At 40.2% G+C, this 23,253-nt stretch overlaps 1 protein-coding gene across 1 annotated transcript in view; it reads left to right on the top strand.

The window, feature by feature from the left end:
* The window catches only part of dlg2 (discs, large homolog 2 (Drosophila)), a 208,278-nt gene extending 196,889 nt beyond the window's left edge, over window positions 1–11,389 (top strand). The window contains 4 exon segments of the mRNA XM_030747140.1: window positions 114–286; window positions 573–682; window positions 1,043–1,134; window positions 9,546–11,389. Of these exon segments, the coding sequence (XP_030603000.1) occupies window positions 114–286; window positions 573–682; window positions 1,043–1,134; window positions 9,546–9,652 (482 nt within the window). The 3' untranslated portion in view covers window positions 9,653–11,389.
* Window positions 11,390–23,253: the final 11,864 nt, after the last annotated feature.

The raw sequence follows: 23,253 nt of genomic DNA on the forward strand, positions 1-23,253 counted from the left end.
GGGAATTAATTACAGTTAATGTGTGAATTTTAGAATGTGGAATTTGAAAGAAGCTTCAGATCAATTGTTATTCATTATATTAATAAGAGTTTATTGTTCCTCTCACACTAAAGATACCACTCGACCAAAGAGGGACTATGAGGTGGACGGGCGAGACTATCACTTTGTGATGTCCAGGGAACAGATGGAGAAGGACATCCAAGAGCACAAGTTCATTGAGGCTGGACAGTACAATGATAACCTTTATGGAACAAGCGTCCACTCTGTGAAATATGTGGCTGAGAGGGTAAGACTTTATATGCATATAAAATCTGCATTAAAGCAGCACCACAGGGAGGCATTTAAATGTAAAAATTTGAAGTGCTGTCAAACCTTTTCACTGTGCAGCTGCTTCGATTTCTGTACCAAAGCAAAGATCAGATCCCATAACGTCTGATCTTTGAAACTACAACACATGTTGCATGCTTTGCAAGCAACACAAGATTTCTTTTAAAATGATAAAAAGTCAAACTTAATATCAGAGCTGTGATTCTATGTGGTACAGCTCCTCTAAACCTGTGTTTCTGTCTCAGGGTAAACACTGCATTCTGGATGTGTCTGGAAATGCCATCAAACGACTACAAGTAGCACAACTCTATCCCATTGCCATCTTCATAAAGCCAAAGTCTATTGATTCATTAATGTGAGTATTTATTTGTCATAAACCACCTATACGAGTTTCCTTTTTTAATAATAGTCCCCCCCCTCCAAAAAAATTTTTAAAAATCCCTCAGTATTCCTTTGATGTAGATAATATCGAAAATGTATTTAGCAACAACTTAAAGTTCTAAGCTGTTTGTCAGCCATCTTGGAGCCTGCACAGATGTCATTCTGTCCAGAAAACCAAGACCCACACAATGAAGTCAAACCTTATAACATATCAGCAGAGTACAGGAATGCAGTTAAATATTAACAGAAATTTTGGGTCCAGTCATCTTCAGCTAAAACAAACAAAAGAGACAGAATCACGTGTTTGATTTGGCGTGTGTGTCGTCCCAAACAGGGATATGAATAAAAGACTGACAGAGGATCAAGCCAAAAAGACGTTTGACAGGGCGATGAAGCTGGAACAGGAGTTTGGTGAATTCTTTACAGGTACAGTATTGAAAGGAGCCGTTTATATTGAGCTCGTCCTTCTCTGTCGAGCACTGCTCAAACATTGTATGAACACACAGTGACGAATTACAAAGCTCAGGCATCAGCAGAGGTAACAAAGTACAAATAATTTGTTACTCTACTTAAGCAGATTTTTCAGCTATCATACAAACATCTGTCAAACATCTGTACTTTCTACTTCGTACATTTTCAAACAGACTTGTTACTTTAGGTTTAACATGTCTGAGAGAAGTTTTTATTTCCAGTCAAGCATCAAACCGATCTAAGCCTAAATGGAGGAGCAACAGCATACTGGAGTATCCTCCATCACCAGATATTAAAAAGGCAAAACCATATAATTATTTATCATTTATGGTGCTATAATCAGGGGTTACAGTGGGCCGGACTGAGTCCGTAAAGTTGTGGTCACGATACTTCCAGCATCTTAGCACTACCGAAGAGGAGTGAAAATAAAAGGGAGTAACGTGTTACAGGTAATTTTAAATGCAACGTTTCTAAATGCTCAACAAATATCAGCAAACACACAAAATGTGTGCAGTTTATCACACAGTGTGTCTGCGAGCTAAAAGAAGAGCTGCTGTATTTCCAGGGAGAGCAAAGAGAGAGAAGTTCACTCAGATGGAGAAAGATGTTAGAAAGAGGAAGAAGAGAGGTTAGACTTAAAGGGAAGGACTGCAACACAAACTGAGGTATACTGACTTTGTGTAATTCAAAGCTTGTATGAAAATACTGCAGTTTAGTGTGTAATCAACAGGTCAGTTTGATGTACTGTATTTATAGTAAAGCTCTGTGTTGGACTGGTGATAAATGGACTAGTTCTTATATAGCACTTTTCTACTCAGTCTGAGTACTCAAAGCGCTTATACAACACGTTTACCCATTCATACAAGCACTTCCATGATTAACTAAGCTAAGTGCTTTTATTATCTAACATTCACGCTCCAACACTTGCGTCGGAGAGCAACTTGGGTTTAAGTATCTTGCCCAAGGATACATTGGCACGCAGCCTGGAGTAGCCAAGAATCGAACCGCCGACCTTCCGATCAGTAGGTGACCTGCTCTACCTCCTGAGCTGCAGCCAGCCTAGGTGCACAGAGGCTGTGTTCATGGTCAGAGTTACAGGTTACATCAGTGCAGCAGAGATGAGTTTGAATCAAAGCTGCTGATGCTGAGATTCATTCACTGAATCCAACATTTCTACAGCCTGTATGCTGTCAGTGTAGGGGATGGAGATCAGCTCAGAGAGCTGTGAAATACTGGGTTACATCTTTGTGAGTTCACTTCATCCACACAGAGCAGTAAACCTCAGAGCAGCAGCAGCAGGTCAGCTGATCACAGCCTGCACACCAACATCATTTACTGCAGCTCACAGTAGAAAGCTGTGATTCTTCTCCCCATGCAGAGCCACTACAGCTGATCTTAGGGTTCCTCCACCTTCTGAATCCCACTGTAACCCCTGAGTATCCTCATGTTGGTGTTTAGGTGGAGGCACAGTCACCCTCTACTATGGAGGACACAGAGAACAGAGCTGTGTTTAAATTCACTTTCACAGTTTGTGTCCTACAGAACAGATTCAAGCTGAGAGCATTCATTAGGATTAAAATTTAGATTGGAATAACGTTTGTATTCTCATGTATTATTTTATATTATTACAATAATATATAATGAGGTTCGGTTAGCTTTACACAAAAACAGCAGGTAGAAACGTCCTCCAAAGAACTACTTTTACTTTCTTACTTTGAGTACATTTCGGAGCCTGTACTTTTTTACTTTTACTTGAGTAAAGAAGTTGAACCAGTACTTCAACTTTTACCAGAGTAGTTTTTTAACATAAGTATTTGTACTTCTACTTAAGTACAGAATGTCTGAACTTTTGCCACCTCTGGTTATCAGTGACAATAAATATGACATTGAACAAAGGAGCTAAGAAGGTGGTTTCACTTGACTGTGGACAGTCTGAAATTGTGTGGAAGTGTATCAGGGAAACCATCAGCTGATGCTATTGGTGCTAAGATTTACTAATATGTATGCCAGGACTGCAGCTCAGCCTGAACTATAAAAAAAATCTGCTCGATTTTTGAAGAATCAATAGGAGAAAGATGTGTGGATTTTGGCATGTATAACTTTAGTTCTATTGCAGCCCTGTTTCAACATAACTTGGTAAGATGTAATGAAAACAGAAGAAAAAGATTTCAAAATCATTAAAGATAAATTAAATAAGAAAGAGGCAAACACACCATATTAAATGAGAAATGTTACTGACTTATGGCTAAAATATTGTCTGACAATGTTACAGCTGTTGAAAGGATGCAAAAATAATAAAAGTAACAACAATAATAATCATTTAATAATAATCATTTCTGCAAGATAAATATGTTGTATTATAGGTGAAAGCATGTGGTATGAAAGATCAGTCCGTGTAGCAACAGAGCTGAATCAGACTGTTAGGTAAGGAGCTCAGTAGCCTGTCCATTAAGGGGTGCAGAGGGTGGTCCGGCCATGATAGGTAGCAGTTTGTCTCCATCACAACCTCAAAAAGTGTCCAGTTTGCTGAGCCAGCCTTCTTAATCAGTTTATTCAGTCTGTTGGTGTTACCAGCTCTGATGCTGCTCCCCCAGAAGAGCACAGCAGAGTATTCACAGCATTTCAGTTCAGTTCAATTCAATTTTATTTATAAATGAGCAGCACTTGGTGACAGTGGGAAGGAAAAACTCCCTTTAACAGGAAGACCAGCAGAACCAGGCTCAGGGAGGGGGGGGGGGGGGGGTCATCTGCTGTGACTGGCTGGGCTGAACACACATTTGCATACAGCAGATCTATTACTCTGTTTTTTCTGGTGGTACAAATGACATACTGGTGATAAATTCTAATGATCAGTTCAATATGATTAAAATCACCAGCAATAACCAGGAAAGCTTCATAATGTTGGGTTACCAGGTGTTCTACATTGTAATCAGTGATGTCACAGGCTACTGTTGCTAACTGTTGCCAAGTCATAAGTAAGCAGTCCAACAACTATCAGTTTAATATCTGGGCCACAGAAGCATTCCTTCACAGTAACACATCTAGGACTGCACCACTTTTTGCTCACAGTACAGCTCCTCCACCTTTCTTCTTGCCACTCAGATTAACATTTCTATCTACCCAAAAAGGTCCTGAAGCCAGACACTGTTGTGAGTTCAGACATATTTCCATGAAACACATCGTAATACAATTACAGGATTCCTTCTGGGACTTAAAATTCTCCACAGTGACAGCTGAAACGGACCATTTATATCTCCTCCATCGCTAAGCTGCAGCTATGCAGACCTGTCATCTCCTCTGTAGCTCCTCACTGATAACAGGTGTCCTCCCATTTAGTATCACTGGTAAAGAAGGCATTCCCCCAGAAGCAGTGATGACTGTGCATTACAAAGGTCTTACAGATTGTCACAAATATATAACCAGTAGGTTTGCAATGACTGGCAATCAGGTGGTCAGGGATTCCTTTGCGAGAAGCACATGTAATGGCACCAGTGTGGAAGGAATGGAAGAGATCAGGAGAATTTCTGGACAGTGAGAGAACTTGATGGAAGTGTGAGAGGAACCAGAATCTTGCAGCAACACGGCAGGACTCGTGATGAACCCACCAGTACGCATACAGGCGAAACCGGTCCACAGCCAACGCCATTGCGGCTATGACCTACCAGGCTCTCACTCACCTGGAGAACAAGGACTCCAACATGTGCTGCTATTCCTGGACTTCAGTTCTGCATTTAGCACCATTATCCCACAGAAACTGGTGTCCAAGCTGGTAGCATTGGGAACCTCCTCATCTCTATGCAACTGGATCCTAGACTTCCTAACCTGCAAGCCACAGAGGGTCAAAATCAGTAGCAACACCATCCTCCACCATCATCCTGAACACTGGCTCCCTGCAGGGCTGTGTGCTCAGCCCACTGCTGTACAGCCTAATGACCAGAGCTCACTACGAAACAGCCTTGTAGTGAAGTTGGCAGACGCTAAGTGGCCTAACTATAAGCTTTATCATAAAGGAAAGTTTTAAGCCTAATCTTAAAAATAGAGAGGGTGTCTGTCTCCCGAATCCAAGCTGGAAGCTGGTTCCACAGAAGAGGCGCCTGAAAGCTGAAGGCTCTGCCTCCCATTCTACTCTTAAGTATCCTAGGAACCACAAGTAAGCCAGCAGTCTGAGAGAGAAGTGCTCTGTTGGGGTGATATGGTACTATGAGGTCTTTGAGATAAGATGGTGCCTGATTATTCAAGACCTTGTATGTGAGGAGAAGGATTTTAAATTCTATTCTAGATTTAACAGGGAGCCAATGAAGAGAAGCCAATATGGGAGAAATCTGCTCTCTCTTTCTAGTCCCTGTCAGTACTCTAGCTGCAGCATTTTGGATCAGCTGAAGGCTTTTCAGGGAGCTTTTAGGACAGCCTGATAATAATGAATTACAATAGTCCACCCTAGAAGTAATAAATGCATGAATGAGCTTTTCAGCATCACTCTGAGAAAGGATGTTTCTAATTTTAGAAATATTGTGCAAATGCAACAAAGCGGTCCTACATATTTGTTTAATATGTGCATTGAAGGACATATCCTGGTCAAAAATGACTCCTAGATTTCTCACAGTGTTACTGGAGGCCAAAGTAATGCCATCCAGAGTAAGTATCTGGTTAGACACCATGTTTCTAAGATTTGTGGGGCCGAGAACAAGAATTTCAGTTTTATCTGAATTTAGAAGCAGGAAATTAGAGGTCATCCAGGCCTTAATGTCTTTAAGACATTCTGGCAGTTTAATTAATTGATGTGTGTCATCTGGCTTCATTGATAGGTAAAGCTGAGTATCATCTGCATAACAATGAAAATTGATGCAGTGCTTTCTAATAATACTGCCTAAGGGAAGCATGTATAATGTAAATAGAATTGGTACTAGCACAGAACCCTGTGGAACTCCATAATTAACCTTAGTGTGTGAAGAAGACTCCCCATTTACATGAACAAATTGGAGTCTATGAGATAAATATGATTCAAACCACTGCAGTGCAGTACCTTTAATACCTATAGCAAGCTCTAATCTCTGTAATAAAATGTTATGATCAACAGTATCAAAAGCTGCACTGAGGTCCAACAGGACAAGAACAGAGATGAGTCCACTGTCAGAGGCTGTAAGAAGATCATTGGTAACCTTCACTAATGCTGTTTCTGTACTGTGATGAATTCTGAAACCTGACTGAAACTCTTCAAATAAACCGTTCCTCTGCAGATGATCAGTGAGCTGTTTTACAACTACTCTTTCAAGAGTCTTTGAGAGAAAAGGAAGGTTGGAGATTGGCCTATAATTAGCTAAGACAGCTGGGTCACTGATGGCTTTTTAAGCAGAGGTTTAATTACAGCCACCTTGAAGGTCTGTGGTACATAGCCAACTAATAAAGACTGATTGATCATTTTTAAGATTGAAGCATCAATAATTGGAAAGACTTCTTTGAACAGTCTAGTAGGAATGGGATCTAACAAACATGTTGCTGGTTTGGAGGAAGTAACTATTGAAGTTAACTCTGAAAGATCAACTGGAGCAAAAGAGTCAAAACAAATACCAGCAGTGTTTAACCCTTTATTTACCACAGGCCCGTGAACTTCAAGTTCATGAAGTGCAGTTTCTGAGCTTTCAGAAACCGTTTGAATTTTTCTGATAGGACAAACAGTCACATAATCACAGTATTTCAGAGTTTGTTTGATCAGACGTCTCAGCAGTGATACGCTCGGTGTTAACCAGCTGTTCATTTCATTTTGATCACCCTGTGTCAAATCTGTTAAGTATCAGAAAGTTATATGGTAACATCTGGACTGATGAGACTGTGTTTACAGACAGCACTTTAGTGATTATTTTAAAAGCTACAGGTTGTAGCCATTGCTTTAACGCTCTGTATAAATGTAACAGGGCTTGATGCTGACTCTAAATGTACTAGCTGTTTCACGTTCTTTGTGAAGAGCACATTAGCTTACTAAAAATGGTAGTTTGCTGCTGGGACAAAAGATTTTCACAAGCTAAGATAAGCCAGTAACTAAAAAAATCTAGTCATGTAAGCATTGTATGTCACTCCTAGAGGAATCAGCTACATGCAGTGATCACCTTCAACAGGTGGTTAGGCTGAGTCAACCAGATCTGGGCTCCCTTTCAGTCCAGGGTCCCTTTACATTCTTCCTATTCTTCCATGCTGGACATTTTTTTTTTTTTTAAGATTTATTTATTAATTTTTACAAGTAAGGGAACAACATAAGGGGAGCAGCAAACGCGAGCCCCAAAGCATCCAAGTACATTTCCACTTCAACAGGTATCATCATTCTCCCCTAACGTAGGTAAATACACATCAGAAGTTTTTTTATATAGAAAAGAAAAAAAAAAAACAAAACAGCAACAAACAAAACAAAACAAAATCTAAAAAAAAAAGATAAATACCATTTTTAAAAATTTATCATCCAAACCTCTTAAGGAGTATTTTATTTTTTCCAGTTTTATAAAGGGAAGTGCATCTTTTATCCAGCCTGTGTTCATGGGTGTGTGTGGATCCTTCCAGCACATGAGAATGGTTCTTCTGGCTAAAAGCATAGGGAAAGCTATAAGTTCAACCGAGTGGGACGTCAGGGAGAATCCCAATTAGGGTCAATATCAGGAAAAACCTCTGCCAACCTACCTCTAGACCAGTGTATCCTGCGCACCACTTTACACTGAAGGACACAATGTCTTGCACAAATCGAGGAGGAGTGAATGCGTTTCAGACCCCCGTTGCTGCTCAGTGACTTCGATATTCAATTCTTTGGACCAAGTGATGCGGGGGTAATCGGATGGTGCCGAAAGATTAGAAAGTAGATTATATATTTTTGATATATAAAGAAAATATATTATAGAGTCTGATAAAAATGTGGTGGGCATGTTTAAAGAGTCCGGAAAATGTCTGTTAATAAAGTTTCTGGCCTGTAAGTACCTAAAGAAGTGTGTGCTCGGCAAATTAAACTTTGATGACAACTGTGCAAACGAAGCCAAAGAGCCATCAAAGAAAAAGTCCTTTACAGAAACAAGTCCTCGACTCCTCCATGTTCCAAAGGTTTAATGAGGGAGGGAATAAGGGCTTTAAATCGAATGGAGAGCTAAAAGGTATTCCCTAAAATCCTAAATGCCACTTTACTTGAGTCCAAATTTTTAGTGAGTTTTTAACTATAATATTATTTGAATATGACATAGAAGAAAAATTTAAGGGAAGGCATAAAAGAAAAAAACAAAGAAGCTGAGTCGCATGAAGCCTCCTCCAACGGCAACCAATTTGGCTGGTTATCATCAGCCCTAAGCCACAATAACACTGAACGGATGTTCATGGAGCAGTAATAATATAAGAAATTTGGTCGAGCGAAGCCCCCAGAATCCTTCATTTTTTGCAACAGCTCCTTTCTCATTCTTGGGGGCTTCTTATTCCATAAAAACTGTGAGATTGTACTGTCGAGCGACTGAAAAAATCTTTTTGGAATAAACACTGGGATACAGTGGAAAACATATAAAAACTTTGGAAGTGTATTAATTTTGATACAGCTTATTCTGCCTGCGAGAGAAAGAGGTAACATGCACCAGCGCTGGATGTCCTGAGCTAGTTGTTCAAGTAATGGGTTAAAGTTAAATACAAATAATTTTGAGAATGTTGGACATTTGAAGCGAGTGAGGCAAACTTTCCTTGTGCAAATGCATAAGCTTCTTAAAAGGGTCTCCTCAGCAGTGCAAAGCTATGGGCCAGTCAGAAGCATAGAAAAATTCAGTAGCCACCCTGAGTGTCTCTAACCAATCAGAGAGCTCCTTACACCACCTGGCTAATTTGCATTTGCTTTGTCTCCTCAGCAAAAGAGTCATGGGAAGGCTAAATGGAGGAGTTAATATTAATAATTCCTGACATGCTTTATATTGGTGACCATGACTCTCCTGGTCCTCGATGTAAAGACTTTGAATGTCTCATCACATACAGTATATAATATTTTAGATGGGCGTTCCAGCTTTGTTGGAAGTGTGATTATAGATTATATATTCTAAATGTAACTTCAAATTGAAATGTGGAATCATTTTATGTCGGCAGACAAGCTTGTGCTGACACTCAGTGTTGAAGTTTTTTGTGTGTTTGTGTAGCCTGCATGTCCTGATGTTTCTAAGGGAAATTTTGGTTTATCATAATCCAGTCTGAGTAAACTTCAGGTAGATGCTGAGTTGGGAGATATTTATTCTACCAGCACATATTAGAGATCTTCAAATCCTGGCTTCCTGAGTAAAAACATTGACGTATGACTGTGTCTAAATTTGATTTATCTGTGCTTTACAAGGTTCCACGGTTCATAGATGATTTATTTTGCTTTGCAGCACTGGTTCAAGGAGACACCTTGGAGGACATCTATAACCACTGCAAACAGGTCATAGAGGAACATTCAGGACCCTATATCTGGATCCCCTCAAAGGAGAAACTATAATAGCTCGTCACGCTGCAAGGAAATCTGGACTGTTAGGATCTAGTAATATGATAACAGTTTGGCATTGAATAGTCTTTATAAATACTTATTGTGAATATGTTGGCTTTTTTTAATTTGTTAATTTTATCTTTTGTTTGATTATTGCTTTGTTTTTCACTTAACATGAATGTTCCTGAATGTAAAATTCAAAAATGTTAGGAAATTTTAGGTCATGAATCATTTGTATATTTGCTTTTTTCTTATTTAAACAAAAAGGACAAAAAATGTAATAGAAACTAAATAAATTTGGGATGTTTTTCTGCATCGCAAACATTGTGAAATTGAAAGTGGAAGGATGAATATACAGTGCAGCTGTCTTTGTGTTCCCAGCAATGGAAGGAAAGCATCCTTACCATCACTTCACACTGCAACTAGTCCTGAACACTGCTTTGCTTTGTTTGTTTACATCAGCATTTCTACCTTAAATGAGCATTTGTGAGGAAAATGTTTTATTCACTGTAAGAATTATTATTTTTATTTAAAAGCAGACAATATTCACCCAGTGGCAATGCTAAGTCACGGGAGATAGCTGCTCAGAAAGCTAACACTTTATCTTCCTAATGAAATTGCTAGAGAAATCCAAAGCACAGATTTATTTATTACTGAACTCCAACTTTGATTCAAGGGTCCTGTACAGAGCAGATTTAATTTAAGAGATTAGTAATGTGACAGCTTCTGAGGCAGGGATTCAAATGAGACTTGGACCAATAGCAAGGCACTAGTGTTCTTATAAAAGCAAAAGACCGATTCCTTTTTTAAAAATTTGAAAGTATAAAATTATCGAGTTGAAACGACAGAACTATCCTGGCAAAGCTTGAGTAAATCAGACAAAAGGATCTATATATATATATATATATAAATATATACATTTTGAACAATCTGCAGTGAATGCACTAATGAAGAACTTTTTCAACTTTACTTTTGCAGAGGGCATTTACGTTTCGATGACTTGTCTCTTCAGACCGGCTGTTCCAAAGCAAAGCCCGAAAAGTCTCCGGCCACCTGAGTCTGTGCTGCTGTTCATTTACCAAATAAATGATAAATGATTCTTAGTTTGGGAGGCAGAGCAGGTCACAGAGCAGGTCACAGAGCAGGAAGGTTGGTGGTTCAAACTCATGGGCGAGATGAATCCCAAGCTGCTCTCTGTATACGTTCATCAGAGTGTAAATGTTAGAAAGCACTTATGGGATTCAAGTTTGGATAAATCTCAGAAAAAAAGTGCTTGCATGAATGGGTGAATGAGGCATTTTATATAAGAAGCAGTCCATTTACCATTCATCCAGGGTTTCCCAGTTAAGCTGCAGGGGAAGAAAACTTTGAAAGATATCCTCTTTTTAAACTCAGTGATTTTTCAGGCAAACTCTTGAATACATTTTTGCACAGAATGCAGGTCTCAAACTATTTGTTGCTTTCGTTGGAGACTCATTCAGAGGGATCTCTTAATTAAGTAAACTCTGTTTCATGTTTTCATGTGGCCACCTGAACCTTTTCTAAACCTACTTTGTATCATATATAAAGTATAAATCATTGGACTGGTCCTAAGAAGCTCTTCATTGTTTGACCAATGTGTTTTTGTCTTGTAGCCTTCATCCAGATCATCACAGAATATATTACAGACATTTTTAATAGCATATGTATTTGAGTAGATGTAAAAATGTAAACAACCAATCATATACATTAAACGTACATATCAACCAATCCTCACTGGTTGATGGGCATATGGTCATGTGGCATAAAGCCAATCACTGTCCTTAGAAATGGGGAGTGGGTGTTACTGTGTGTGTGGTACTTCAACAAGAAGTATGAAGTAGGGGTGGTGTTTTCTTCATCCATGTTCACACACATTCACAACAAAAGATATTTCATGTGTAGTACCTGGCAATATACCAAAAATATCAAGTACTCTCATCACCCAATCAACTTACAGTTTACATAAAGGACTCCATTACCTGCAAAACAAAATGTAATTTATGTTGTCCATCCAACCACTTTCTTCCACTTATTAGGGGCCAGGTCATGGGAGCAGCAGCATAAGCAGAGAAACCCAGACCTCCCTCTCCCAGCCACCTCCTCCAGCTCATCTGGGGGAACACCAAGGTGTTCTCCAGCGTGTCCTGGGTTTGCCCTGGAGCCTCCTCCTAGTAGGACATGCCCAGAGAGGGAGAGAGAGAGGCCAGCCACCTTCATAGGAAGCTCATTTCTACCGCTTGTATCCATGATCTCGTCCTTTCAATCACTACCCACAGCTTGTGACCATAGGTGAGGGTAGGGATGTAGATTGACATCTTCATTTTTACGCTAAGTTCTCTCTTGACCAAGACAGACCATTGCAGCATCCACATCACTGCAGCCACAGCCTCAATCCATGTAATAAAATATACATAAGTGAAACATTCCACTCTCTAAAAGACTGCATCACTGAACACAGGAGCTTCATTATGGAAAAAGACACTATCAGTCCCATCATTAGACACTTCCATGAAAAACATCAGATTTCATCCTTATTGTTTATAGGCATAGAGATGACTAAGCCCAACCAAAGACAAACTAATAATCAGATCATTGCCATGCTTTATATATTTTTTTGTTGTTTTTTTGTTTGTTTTTTTTAGCTCTCAGACTGCTGGCTTACTTGTGGTTCCTAGGACTGTTCAAACATGTCTTTCCATTTATCAATGAGTTAAGCTGCAGGAATGTCTTAAAGACATTAAGGCCTGGATGACCTCTAATTTCCTGCTTCTAAATTCAGATAAAACTGAAATTCTTGTACTCGGCCCCACAAATCTTAGAAACATGGTGTCTAACCAGATACTTACTCTGGATGGCATTACTTTGGCCTCCAGTAACACTGTGAGAAATCTAGGAGTCATTTTTGACCAGGATATGTCCTTCAATGCACATATTAAACAAATATGTAGGACTGATTTTTTTTACATTTGTGCAATATTTCTAAAATTAGAAACATCCTTTCTCAGAGTGATGCTGAAAAGCTCATTCATGCATTTATTACTTCTAGGGTGGACTATTGTAATTCATTATTATCAGGCTGTCCTAAAAGCTCCCTGAAAAGCCTTCAGCTGATCCAAAATGCTGCAGCTAGAGTACTGACAGGGACTAGAAAGAGAGAGCAGATTTCTCCCATATTGGCTTCTCTTCATTGGCTCCCTGTTAAATCTAGAATAGAATTTAAAATCCTTCTCCTCACATACAAGGTCTTGAATAATCAGGCACCATCTTGTCTCAAAGACCTCATAGTACCATATCACCCCAACAGAGCACTTCACTCTCAGACTGCTGGCTTACTTGTGGTTCCTAGGATACTTAAGAGTAGAATGGGAGGCAGAGCCTTCAGCTTTCAGGCGCCTCTTCTGTGGAACCAGCTTCCAGCTTGGATTCAGGAGACAGACACCCTCTCTATTTTTAAGATTAGGCTTAAAACTTTCCTTTATGATCAAGCTTATAGTTAGGGCTGGATCAGGTGACCCTGAACCCTCCATCAGTAATGCTGCTATAGGCCTAGGCTGCTGGGGGGTTCCCACAATTTTCACTCATCTCTTTTCCCTCACCATGTATACGACATTCTTCATTGAAGCATTAGTTATTATTATTCCCCCCCCCCCCCCCCCCCCCCCCCCCCCCCAGCAGATGACCCCCCCCTCCCTGAGCCTGGTTCTGCTGGAGGTTTCCTCCTGTTAAAGGGAGTTTTTCCTTCCCACTGTCTCCAAGTGCTGCTCAGCTGAATGCTTTTGGTTCTGTTTCTATTTCTTTACCTTACAATATAAAGAACCCTGTTGTTTTGATTTGTTGCTATATAAATAAAACTGAATTGAATTTTGTTGCATTTTCTTAACTTTTTCACTAATAAAGTGTACATACTTTACATATTTTTATTTATACATTCAGTTGTTTTTTGTGTGTTCCTTTTTCTGGATGTGTGTGACATTGGATGAATAAAAACTGATACTCTTCCTGTTCAAGTACCAAACACCATACCACCCAGTTTTTATATTAGGCACTCCCCATTTCTAGAGACAATGATTCACTTTAGACCCTAGGATCATGTGACCAGCCAATCCTTGCTGGTACCTCATTGATGGATGTGAATGTTGAATATATATGTTGTGTAAAGTGCTTTGAGTGCTCAAAATAGAGTAAAAAAGCACTGTATAAGAACCAGTCCATTTACCACATGATTGGCTGTTCAGATGCAGAACATATTACAGACAACATTTGAAATACTATTTGACAAATGTTGTCCGTAATATGTTCTGCAATGACCGTGAGCTAAAACACGTTGGTCAAACAGTAAAGTTGATCTTTATATTACAAATGTTGCTGGAGCTTAAACCTCTTTAGACATTAAGCTCTTCTCCGTGCAGCTTGGAAGTAGGTGAAGTTGTGTTTGTGCTCTGTTCCAAAAAAAAAATCTTTAAAATCTCTTTAGACAAACATGAATATGCAGTTAGAAGAAAAGCTGATGAGTTACCAGGTTTAAGACAACTAACTCTATGCCTAAGATGGTGAATTAATGAACCCTCACTGCTAATAATGACATCATCCATGATCATCTGTCAATTGTAGGTTAAACAAAATTATAGGTTACTGCTGAGCTGGATTCTGCAATAGTAAAATAAGCTTTGTGATTTCAGCCCAAAATCATTTGGACTCTAAAGAGACACAGCTGTGAACTGAGCCCATCAGGAGAAAAGAGCATACCGTTTTGACGATGGTGTTGAAACTATGACACAATGGACATATGCAGCAATATTGCATTATTCATATTGCTGCATCTGTGCATCTGGTACTGTGTCTTTGACTGTGTGGAGTCAGGACATTTCAAAAGTGCACTTTCTCAGTGTTTCTTGCTAAAGAAAACAGGCACTGAGATGAAACTTCTGAAGATGATGTTTTTATGCACAGATAGGCTCTGCCTGTATTTCTTGTCCCTGTTCTAAATTGGCTAAAATCTGTGATTGATTGAGAAACAGATATTTTCAGCACTGTGTCGATGACGTCTCCTTCCTTCATAAGTCCAAGATAGTGACACATGAGTGGCAGCCTGTAGCAACACCTCCTGCTCACCGAGTAGTTTCCTTCTTAATGTTGGCATGTGTGACTTTTTAACTTTGCTTTCACTGGTGCTCATTCTTTAGAGCACTAGATCACCATGGGGACTAAAGCTGCATTGTTTCAAGTGTTTTTTATTACTGTTTTCCACCGTGCCTGGAGACCCCACACACAGCCGTGGACCTGTGGGATCAGCTTTTGGTGTACTATAACACAGTATGCCAGGAAGCCCGCTAACCCCCTCAGAGCTTGGCAGAAGACAGTGAGGGTTTCATCCCAGAGTGGAACATTGCAACAAGAATAGCCAGTACAGACCAGCACGTCTGTCCATCATTCCCAGAAATGTTAAATCCCTTCCCAATAAGATGGAAGAATTAACAGTGTTAACCCAGCATTAGAGGGAGTACTGGGAGAGCAGCATCCTACTGTGTATGGAAAGATTGTTGACTGTGCAGATTTCAGACACAACCATCACACTGGAAGACTTCACACTGCTACAAGCTGACAGGACGAAAGAGAGCGGTAAGAAAGGGAGGAGGGCTGGTTGTGTTTGTCAGTGATAAATGATGTAATTGCAGGCATATCACTGTTAAACAGCAGCTCTGCTGCAAATGCATTAAACTGTTAGCATGTGGCCTCACTACTTACTGCGAGAACTGTCATGATAGCAGTCTACATCCTTCCAACCGCTAACGCTGAAGCTCTACAAACATACCACCCTCAGGCCCTTCTCCTTACTCTGGAGACTTCAGTCATCCCTCTCCAGCCTCCACCATACCCACATTCACCCAGTAAGTAACATGCCACACCAGAGACAATAAAGAACTGGGCCTCTTCTATGCTAACACCAAAGAAGCATACACACCATCACCCCTGCCTCTCCTGTGAAGATCCACAACCTGATTCACCTCAAGCCTGTGTACAAACCCTTTGTGCAGAGGCAGCCAGCCGTCTCCTGCACTGAGAGAATGGTATGATGAGTCTGAAGAGTTCCCACACTGTGTGGGAGGAACTGTGTGATCCACATATGGGGACAGTGACAGTCTCACTAACTGCATTACAGATTGTTCTAGGACTGTTTTCCCAATAACAAGCCGTGGATAAGTCCTGATATCAAGGCTCTTCTCAAGGAGAAGAAGAGAGCCTTAAGGTCAGGCAACAGAAAGGAGATGAAGGCTGTGCAGCAGGAACTAAAGATCTGGGAGGGGAAGGAAATCTGCAGGAAGAAGCTGGAAGACTACAGCTGCTGCAGCAGAACACCAGGGCAGTCTGGAGAGGCCTGAAAAACATCTTGGGCTTCAGAGACTCCAGCACACCTGCCCCCCCCAGCAGCTACCTGTGTAAATGGACGAGTTCTTCTCTGTGCTTTTCTACTATAGCTGAGCACTCAAAGCATTTACTCATTCATTTAAGAACTATTTTCTACTTCACAGTGCTTTCTAGCTAACATTCACACACATTCATACTCCGTTGCATCAGAGAGGAACTTGGGGTTCAGTATCTTACCCAAGGATACTTTGGCATACAGATTGCAGCAGCCAGGAATCAAACCACCAACCCTCCAATTGGTAGATGACCTGCTCTACCTCCTGAGCCACAGCCACCCCATGTCCCCTGTGCCACACAACACCACCATCACCTCCCCCATCTCCACTCCAACAGCTCACAATCCACTCCTGGTCGTTCGATTCTGTGATTGTCTGCCTCATAAATGACGGGCATGACAAGGAATACAGAGAGCTGGCCTCCAGATCAATGAGGGAGAAACCAAAGAGCTGGTGGGGGATTTCTGTATGCACCCCCACACCAGTGAACATCCTGGGAATGGATATTGATAGGGTTACATCTTATAAATACCTGGTTGTTTACCTGAACAGCAAACTGGAGTCAGACAACACTGCTGCACTTTACAAGAGAGACCAAAGCAGGAGAGTGAAAACATTTTATGACTCTGTGGTGGCATCAGCTCTTTTTTTGCATCGTGGGCTGCTTGGGGATTGGGGGGGGGGGGGGGGGGGGGGGGGGGGGGGGGGGCAGCAGTATTACAGCTGCTGACAGGAAGAGACTCGATAGACTCATCATAAAGGCCAGCTCTGTCCTGGGCTGCTCCCTGGACACTGTGGAGGTGGTGATGGAGAAAAGCCCCATGCCTGACACAGTGGCAGCGTTGAGGAGCTCCATCAGTGATAGGCTGCTGCACCCAAAAATGACAGAGGGAGCACCATCGCAGCTCTTTTCTCCCTGCAGCAGTCAGACTAATCAGCACTGCTCCCAGAAATAGAATTCAAGCACTATGATTAAGACTACTGTTACTAGTACTGTGCAATATACTTCAATTTAAGTAGGTTAAGTATTTATTAGAGCAATAAATGGGTGTAATATAATAATTTTGTATAATCTGTCATATAATATATCCTGTCCTCCATTATGTACATATTGTTTATATAGATTTTTTTATCATCCTACTTTCTATTTGTATTCTCATTGTACCTTAGTTATTGTTAGTGCTCTGTATTATACCATTGCTACTGCTTTACAGAATTTCCCCATTGTGGGACAAATAAAGGGATTTCTTATCATTTAATGCTGCTATGTTTCAAAATATCTGCCATCATTCTTTTGGCAAGTTTCCCATAACACAGTGATCACCACATGTCCTAACAGAATAGGTTTACGGATATGAAAGTTTTATATGCTTTCTCTTCTACTAAATGTACATCTGTGGCTCCTTTTGATGTGGAGGAGTAGCGGCTCTACTCTGAGCCCCTCACAAATGACTGCACTCCTGACGTGGGCTTCATAGATAATTGGCAAAGTTTCTGGGGAAAACCTGGTCTTGTTAGGAGAGACGGCATCCATCCCACTTTGGATGGAGCAGCTCTCATTTCTAGAAATCTGGCCAAATTTATTAACCCTCCTAAAAACTGACTACCCAGGGTTGAGACCAGGAAGCAGAGCTGCAGTCTTACACGCCTCTCTGCAGCTTCTCTCCTCCTGCCATCCCCCCAAAACCCCATCCCCATAGAGTCGGTGCCTGCTCCCAGACCACCAAAAACCAAAGCTAAAATCAGCAAAAAGCTATTTAAGCATAAAAATTCAAAAACAATAAATAATACAGCTTCATCAACTGCACCAAAGAATAAAACAATTAAATGTGGATTGTTAAACATTAGGTCTCTCTCTTCCAAGTCCCTATTAGTAAATGATTTAATAATTGATCAACGTATTGATTTATTCTGCCTTACAGAAACCTGGTTACAGCAGGATGAATATGTTAGTTTAAATGAATCAACACCCCCGAGTCACAGTAACTGTCAGAATGCTCGAAGCACAGGTCGAGGAGGAGGATTAGCTGCAATCTTCAATTCCAGCTTATTAATTAATCAAAGACCCAGACAAAGTTTTCATTCTTTTGAAAGCCTGACTCTTAGTCTTGTCCATCCTAATTGGGAAAATCAAAAACCTGTTTTATTTATTATTATCTATCGTCCACCTGGTCCCTACTCAGAGTTTCTGTCTGATTTCTCAGACTTTTTATCTGATTTAGTGCTCAGTTCAGATAAAATAATTATAGTGGGTGATTTCAACATCCATGTAGATGCTGAGAATGACAGCCTCAACACTGCATTTAATCTATTGTTAGATTCAATTGGCTTCTCTCAAAATGTAAAGGAGCCCACCCACCACTTTAATCATACTCTGGATCTTGTCCTAACATATGGCATAGAAACTGAAGACCTAACAGTATTCCCTGAAAGCCCCCTCCTGTCTGATCATTTCTTAGTAACATTTACATTTACTTTAATGGATTACACAGCAGTGGGGAATAAGTTTTATTACAGTAGAAGTCTTTCTGAAAGTGCTGTAACTAAGTTTGAGGATCTAATTCCTTCATTGTTATGCTCTTCAGTGCCAACACAGTGCAGAGCAGCTACCTAAACTCTGCTCCCAGTGAGGTTGATTATCTCGTCAATAGTTTTACATCCTCACTGCGTATAACTTTGGATACTGTGGCTCCTCTGAAAAGGAAAGCTTCAAATCAGAAGTGCCTGACTCTGTGGTATAATTCACAAACGCACAGCTTAAAGCAGATAACCCGAAAGCTGGAGAGGGAATGGCGTCTCACTAAATTAGAAGATGCTCATTTAGCCTGGAAAAAGAGTTTGTTGCTCTATAAAAAAGCCCTCCGTAAAGCTAGGACATCTTACTACTCATCATTAATTGAAGAAAATAAGAACAACCCCAGGTTTGTTTTCAGCACTGTAGCCAGGCTGACAAAGAGTCAGAGCTCTGTAGAGCCGAGCATTCCTTTCACTTTAACTAGTAGTGACTTCATGGATTTCTTTACAAATAACATTTTAGACATTAGAGAAAAAATTATTCATAACCATCTCAAAGATTATTCTTCATGTTCGGCTGCTTTCAGCACTGCTGGTATTTGTTTAGACTCTTTTGCTCCAGTTGATCTTTCAGAGTTAACTTCAATAGTTACTTCCTCCAAACCAGCAACATGTTTATTAGATCCCATTCCTACTAGACTGTTCAAAGAAGTCTTTCCAATTATTGATGCTTCAATCTTAAAAATGATCAATCAGTCTTTATTAGTTGGCTATGTACCACAGACCTTCAAGGTGGCTGTAATTAAACCTCTGCTTAAAAAGCCATCAGTGACCCAGCTGTCTTAGCTAATTATAGGCCAATCTCCAACCTTCCTTTTCTCTCAAAGATTCTTGAAAGAGTAGTTGTAAAACAGCTCACTGATCATCTGCAGAGGAACGGTTTATTTGAAGAGTTTCAGTCAGGTTTCAGAATTCATCACAGTACAGAAACAGCATTAGTGAAGGTTACCAATGATCTTCTTAGAGCCTCTGACAGTGGACTCATCTCTGTTCTTGTCCTGTTGGACCTCAGTGCAGCTTTGATACTGTTGACCATAACATTTTATTACAGAGATTAGAGCTTGCTATAGGTATTAAAGGTACTGCACTGCAGTGGTTTGAGTCATATTTATCTCATAGACTCCAATTTGTTCATGTAAATGGGGAGTCTTCTTCACACACTAAGGTTAATTATGGAGTTCCACAGGGTTCTGTGCTAGGACCAATTCTATTTACATTATACATGCTTCCCTTAGGCAGTATTATTAGAAAGCACTGCATCAATTTTCATTGTTATGCAGATGATACTCAGCTTTACCTATCAATGAAGCCAGATGACACACATCAAATTAGTTAAACTGCAGGAATGTCTTAAAGATATTAAGGCCTGGATGACGTCTAATTTCCTGCTTCTAAATTCAGATAAAACTGAAATTCTTGTTCTCAGCCCCACAAATCTTAGAAACATGGTGTCTAACCACATACTTACTCTGGATGGCATTACTTTGGCCTCCAGTAACACTGTGAGAAATCTTGGAGTAATTTTTGACCAGGATATGTCCTTCAATGCACATATTAAACAAATATGTAGGACCGCTTTTTTGCATTTGCGCAATATTTCTAAAATTAGAAACATCCTTTCTCAGAGTGATGCTGAAAAGCTAATTCATGCATTTATTACTTCTAGGGTGGACTATTGTAATTCATTATTATCAGGCTGTCCTAAAAGCTTCCTGAAAAGCCTTCAGCTGATCCAAAATGCTGCAGCTAGAGTACTGACAGGGACTAGAAAGAGAGAGCAGATTTCTCCCATATTGGCTTCTCTTCATTGGCTCCCTGCTAAATCTAGAATAGAATTTAAAATTCTTCTCCTCACATACAAGGTCTTGAATAATCAGGCACCATCTTATCTCAAAGACCTCATAGTACCATATCACCCCAACAGAGCACTTCACTCTCAGACTGCTGGCTTACTTGTGGTTCCTAGGATACTTAAGAGTAGAATGGGAGGCAGAGCCTTCAGCTTTCAGGCGCCTCTTCTGTGGAACCAGCTCCCAGCTTGGATTCGGGAGACAGACACCCTCTCTATTTTTAAGATTAGGCTTAAAACTTTCCTTTATGATAAAGCTTATAGTTAGGGCTGGATCAGGTGACCCTGAACCAGCCCTTAGTTATGCTGCTATAGGCCTAGTCTGCTGGGGGGTTCACATAATGCACTGTTTCTCATTCACCTTATTTACTTTGTTTATACTCCACTCTGCATTTAATCATTAATTGATATTAATCTCTGGCTCTCTTCCACAGCATGTCTTTTTTCTCTCCCCTCAGCCCAACCGGTCGCGGCAGATGACCCCCCCTCCCTGAGCCTGGTTCTGCTGGAGGTTTCTTCCTGTTAAAGGGAGTTTTTCCTTTCCACTGTCACCAAGTGCTGCTCATAGGGGGTCGTTTTGACTGTTGGGTTTTCTCTGTATTATTGTAGGGTCTTTACCCACAATACAAAGCGCCTTGAGGCGACAGTTTGTTGTGATTTGGCGCTATATAAATAAAATTGAATTGAATTGAACTCCTCACCCCATCTCTAAGGGATTCAGTTCAGTTCAATTTGATTTAGTGCCAAATTACAACAAACAGCTGCCTCAGGGCATTTCATGTTGTGAGGTAAAGACCATACAGTAATTAGAAAACCCAAAAATCAGACGACCCCCTATGAGCAAGAACTTGGTGACAGTGGGAAGGAAAAACACCTGTCTCTTTGCTTGTGTGAAGCAGAATTTGTGAAATGCGCAGTTATATTTTAACATTTTGCATTTGATATTCCCCCAAGAATATTATGGAATATTTGCATTAAATCCCTTGAATTAAAGATGAGAGGCTGCACTTTGAGCCCATATTCATCATGTAACTCTAACCTCAAGGATGAGTTCGAATCTCAGCAACTTTGACCTTGAGATTAACATCAGAGGTCAGGTTTTTCTGAAAATCTAGTGAACGTGATAACCCAAGAATGATGTGACCTAGGATGTTCACATTCATACCACAGATGCATCTCCTAAAAGTCTCAGATGAGTTCAAATTTCTGTGACCTTGGCCTTAAAGTCAAGGTCAGTGGTTAGGTTTTCAGAAAATCAATAACTGGAGAAAGTCACCTAGGATTTTCAAATTGATGCTATAGGTGCATCTACTAAAAAGCTTGGATGACTGATCTGGTCTAAATGCTCTCCAGTGTGTTCACTGAGCGTGAATGTGTGTGTGTGAATGTTAGATACATTAATGCTCGCATATTCATGCAAGCAGGTGTGAATGGGTGAATGAGGCTTGTTGCATAAAACTCTTTGAGTGCTTGAGTAGAAAAGCACTAAGAACCAGTCACTTTACCATTTACCATAATAATGCCAATCTCAGAAAGTAACAGTATTCTCAGTGCTTTATATTTATTATGATTTTAGCATTTCTTATTCCTGGTTCTTACTTAGCCATTTGTGCAGCCCATGGATCTACCGATATCTGATTCTTGTGTGTTCTGGAGCTTCAGTATTTTGGACCTGTCCTCGACTTGGTAATTGTTTCTTTTTAAAACTCTCTCTGATGTTTTGGGGATTTCTCTCAGTCAGTCTCCATTAACTGCAATATTTAGAAAAGTTAGTGAAGGAACACGCCTTCCAAACATGACTTCCAAAGATATTGGCTCCATGCCATTATGTTTGCTACACCAACAGTTAGAAGATAACGTTGAAAAATGAGACAATGCTCACCCACACTCATTGGATTAGAGACCTAATGCAGTTCCTACTCTGAGATAGGGAACAGCTGACAGGATTTGTCGAGTTTGACAGTTATTTATCTTGTATGTACCAGGGTTAAAATAGCTTTAGATTTTACATTATAGTTTAGTTTTAGTTCATTTTTACTTTTTTTTCTCTAATTCAGTTAGTTTTCAGGGGTTTTGCTCATTTTTATTTTTGGTTTTAGTTTTTTTTATACTTTGTCAGGTGCAAGAGTGACTATTGTGTAATAAAAACTCGACAAAAGATACCGTTTAAAAAGTTGTATTCAACAACCAACTGTTCACAAAATAGCAGCATTACGTGCTAAATGTGTGTAATATTAAGGACACACATGAACATCAACAGGGAGAAACAAAGAAAAACATGAACTCCAAAACTCAATAAACTCTACAATAAACTTCAGCGTCAGTGCAGAAGATTAACAACAGCTACATGTGGTGTGTAACATCAGCAAACACAGCAAATGTTTGACAAAAGGAAATGAACTCTTTGAAGGAGTCAAAGGTCAAATCCAGCTGCATCACCACATGAAGCTGGCTCTGTTTTGGAGCTGCTCAGAGAGCTAGTTTGGTGAGAAGCTCATTAATTAGACCTCAGCTTGGGGTCTTTGTGGTGCCAATATCCACAATCTACACAAGTGGCCGACCTCACAGCCCCATTTCTGCTTGTGTAGCTGGATTGTGTGTGTTAATTACCTTGTGGTCGTGTGCAGGTGTTTTATATACGGTGCCGGCTGGGACTTTTTTTGGTCCTCGCTCTTTGTGCTCAGTTTTTTGGCTGCAAACATATTTGTCCCTGTTTTTCACTTCCTTCTGTAACCCCCATGAGTTTT

Source organism: Archocentrus centrarchus, chromosome 14 (genome assembly GCF_007364275.1).
Source record: "Archocentrus centrarchus isolate MPI-CPG fArcCen1 chromosome 14, fArcCen1, whole genome shotgun sequence".
NCBI classification, from domain to species: domain Eukaryota; kingdom Metazoa; phylum Chordata; class Actinopteri; order Cichliformes; family Cichlidae; genus Archocentrus; species Archocentrus centrarchus.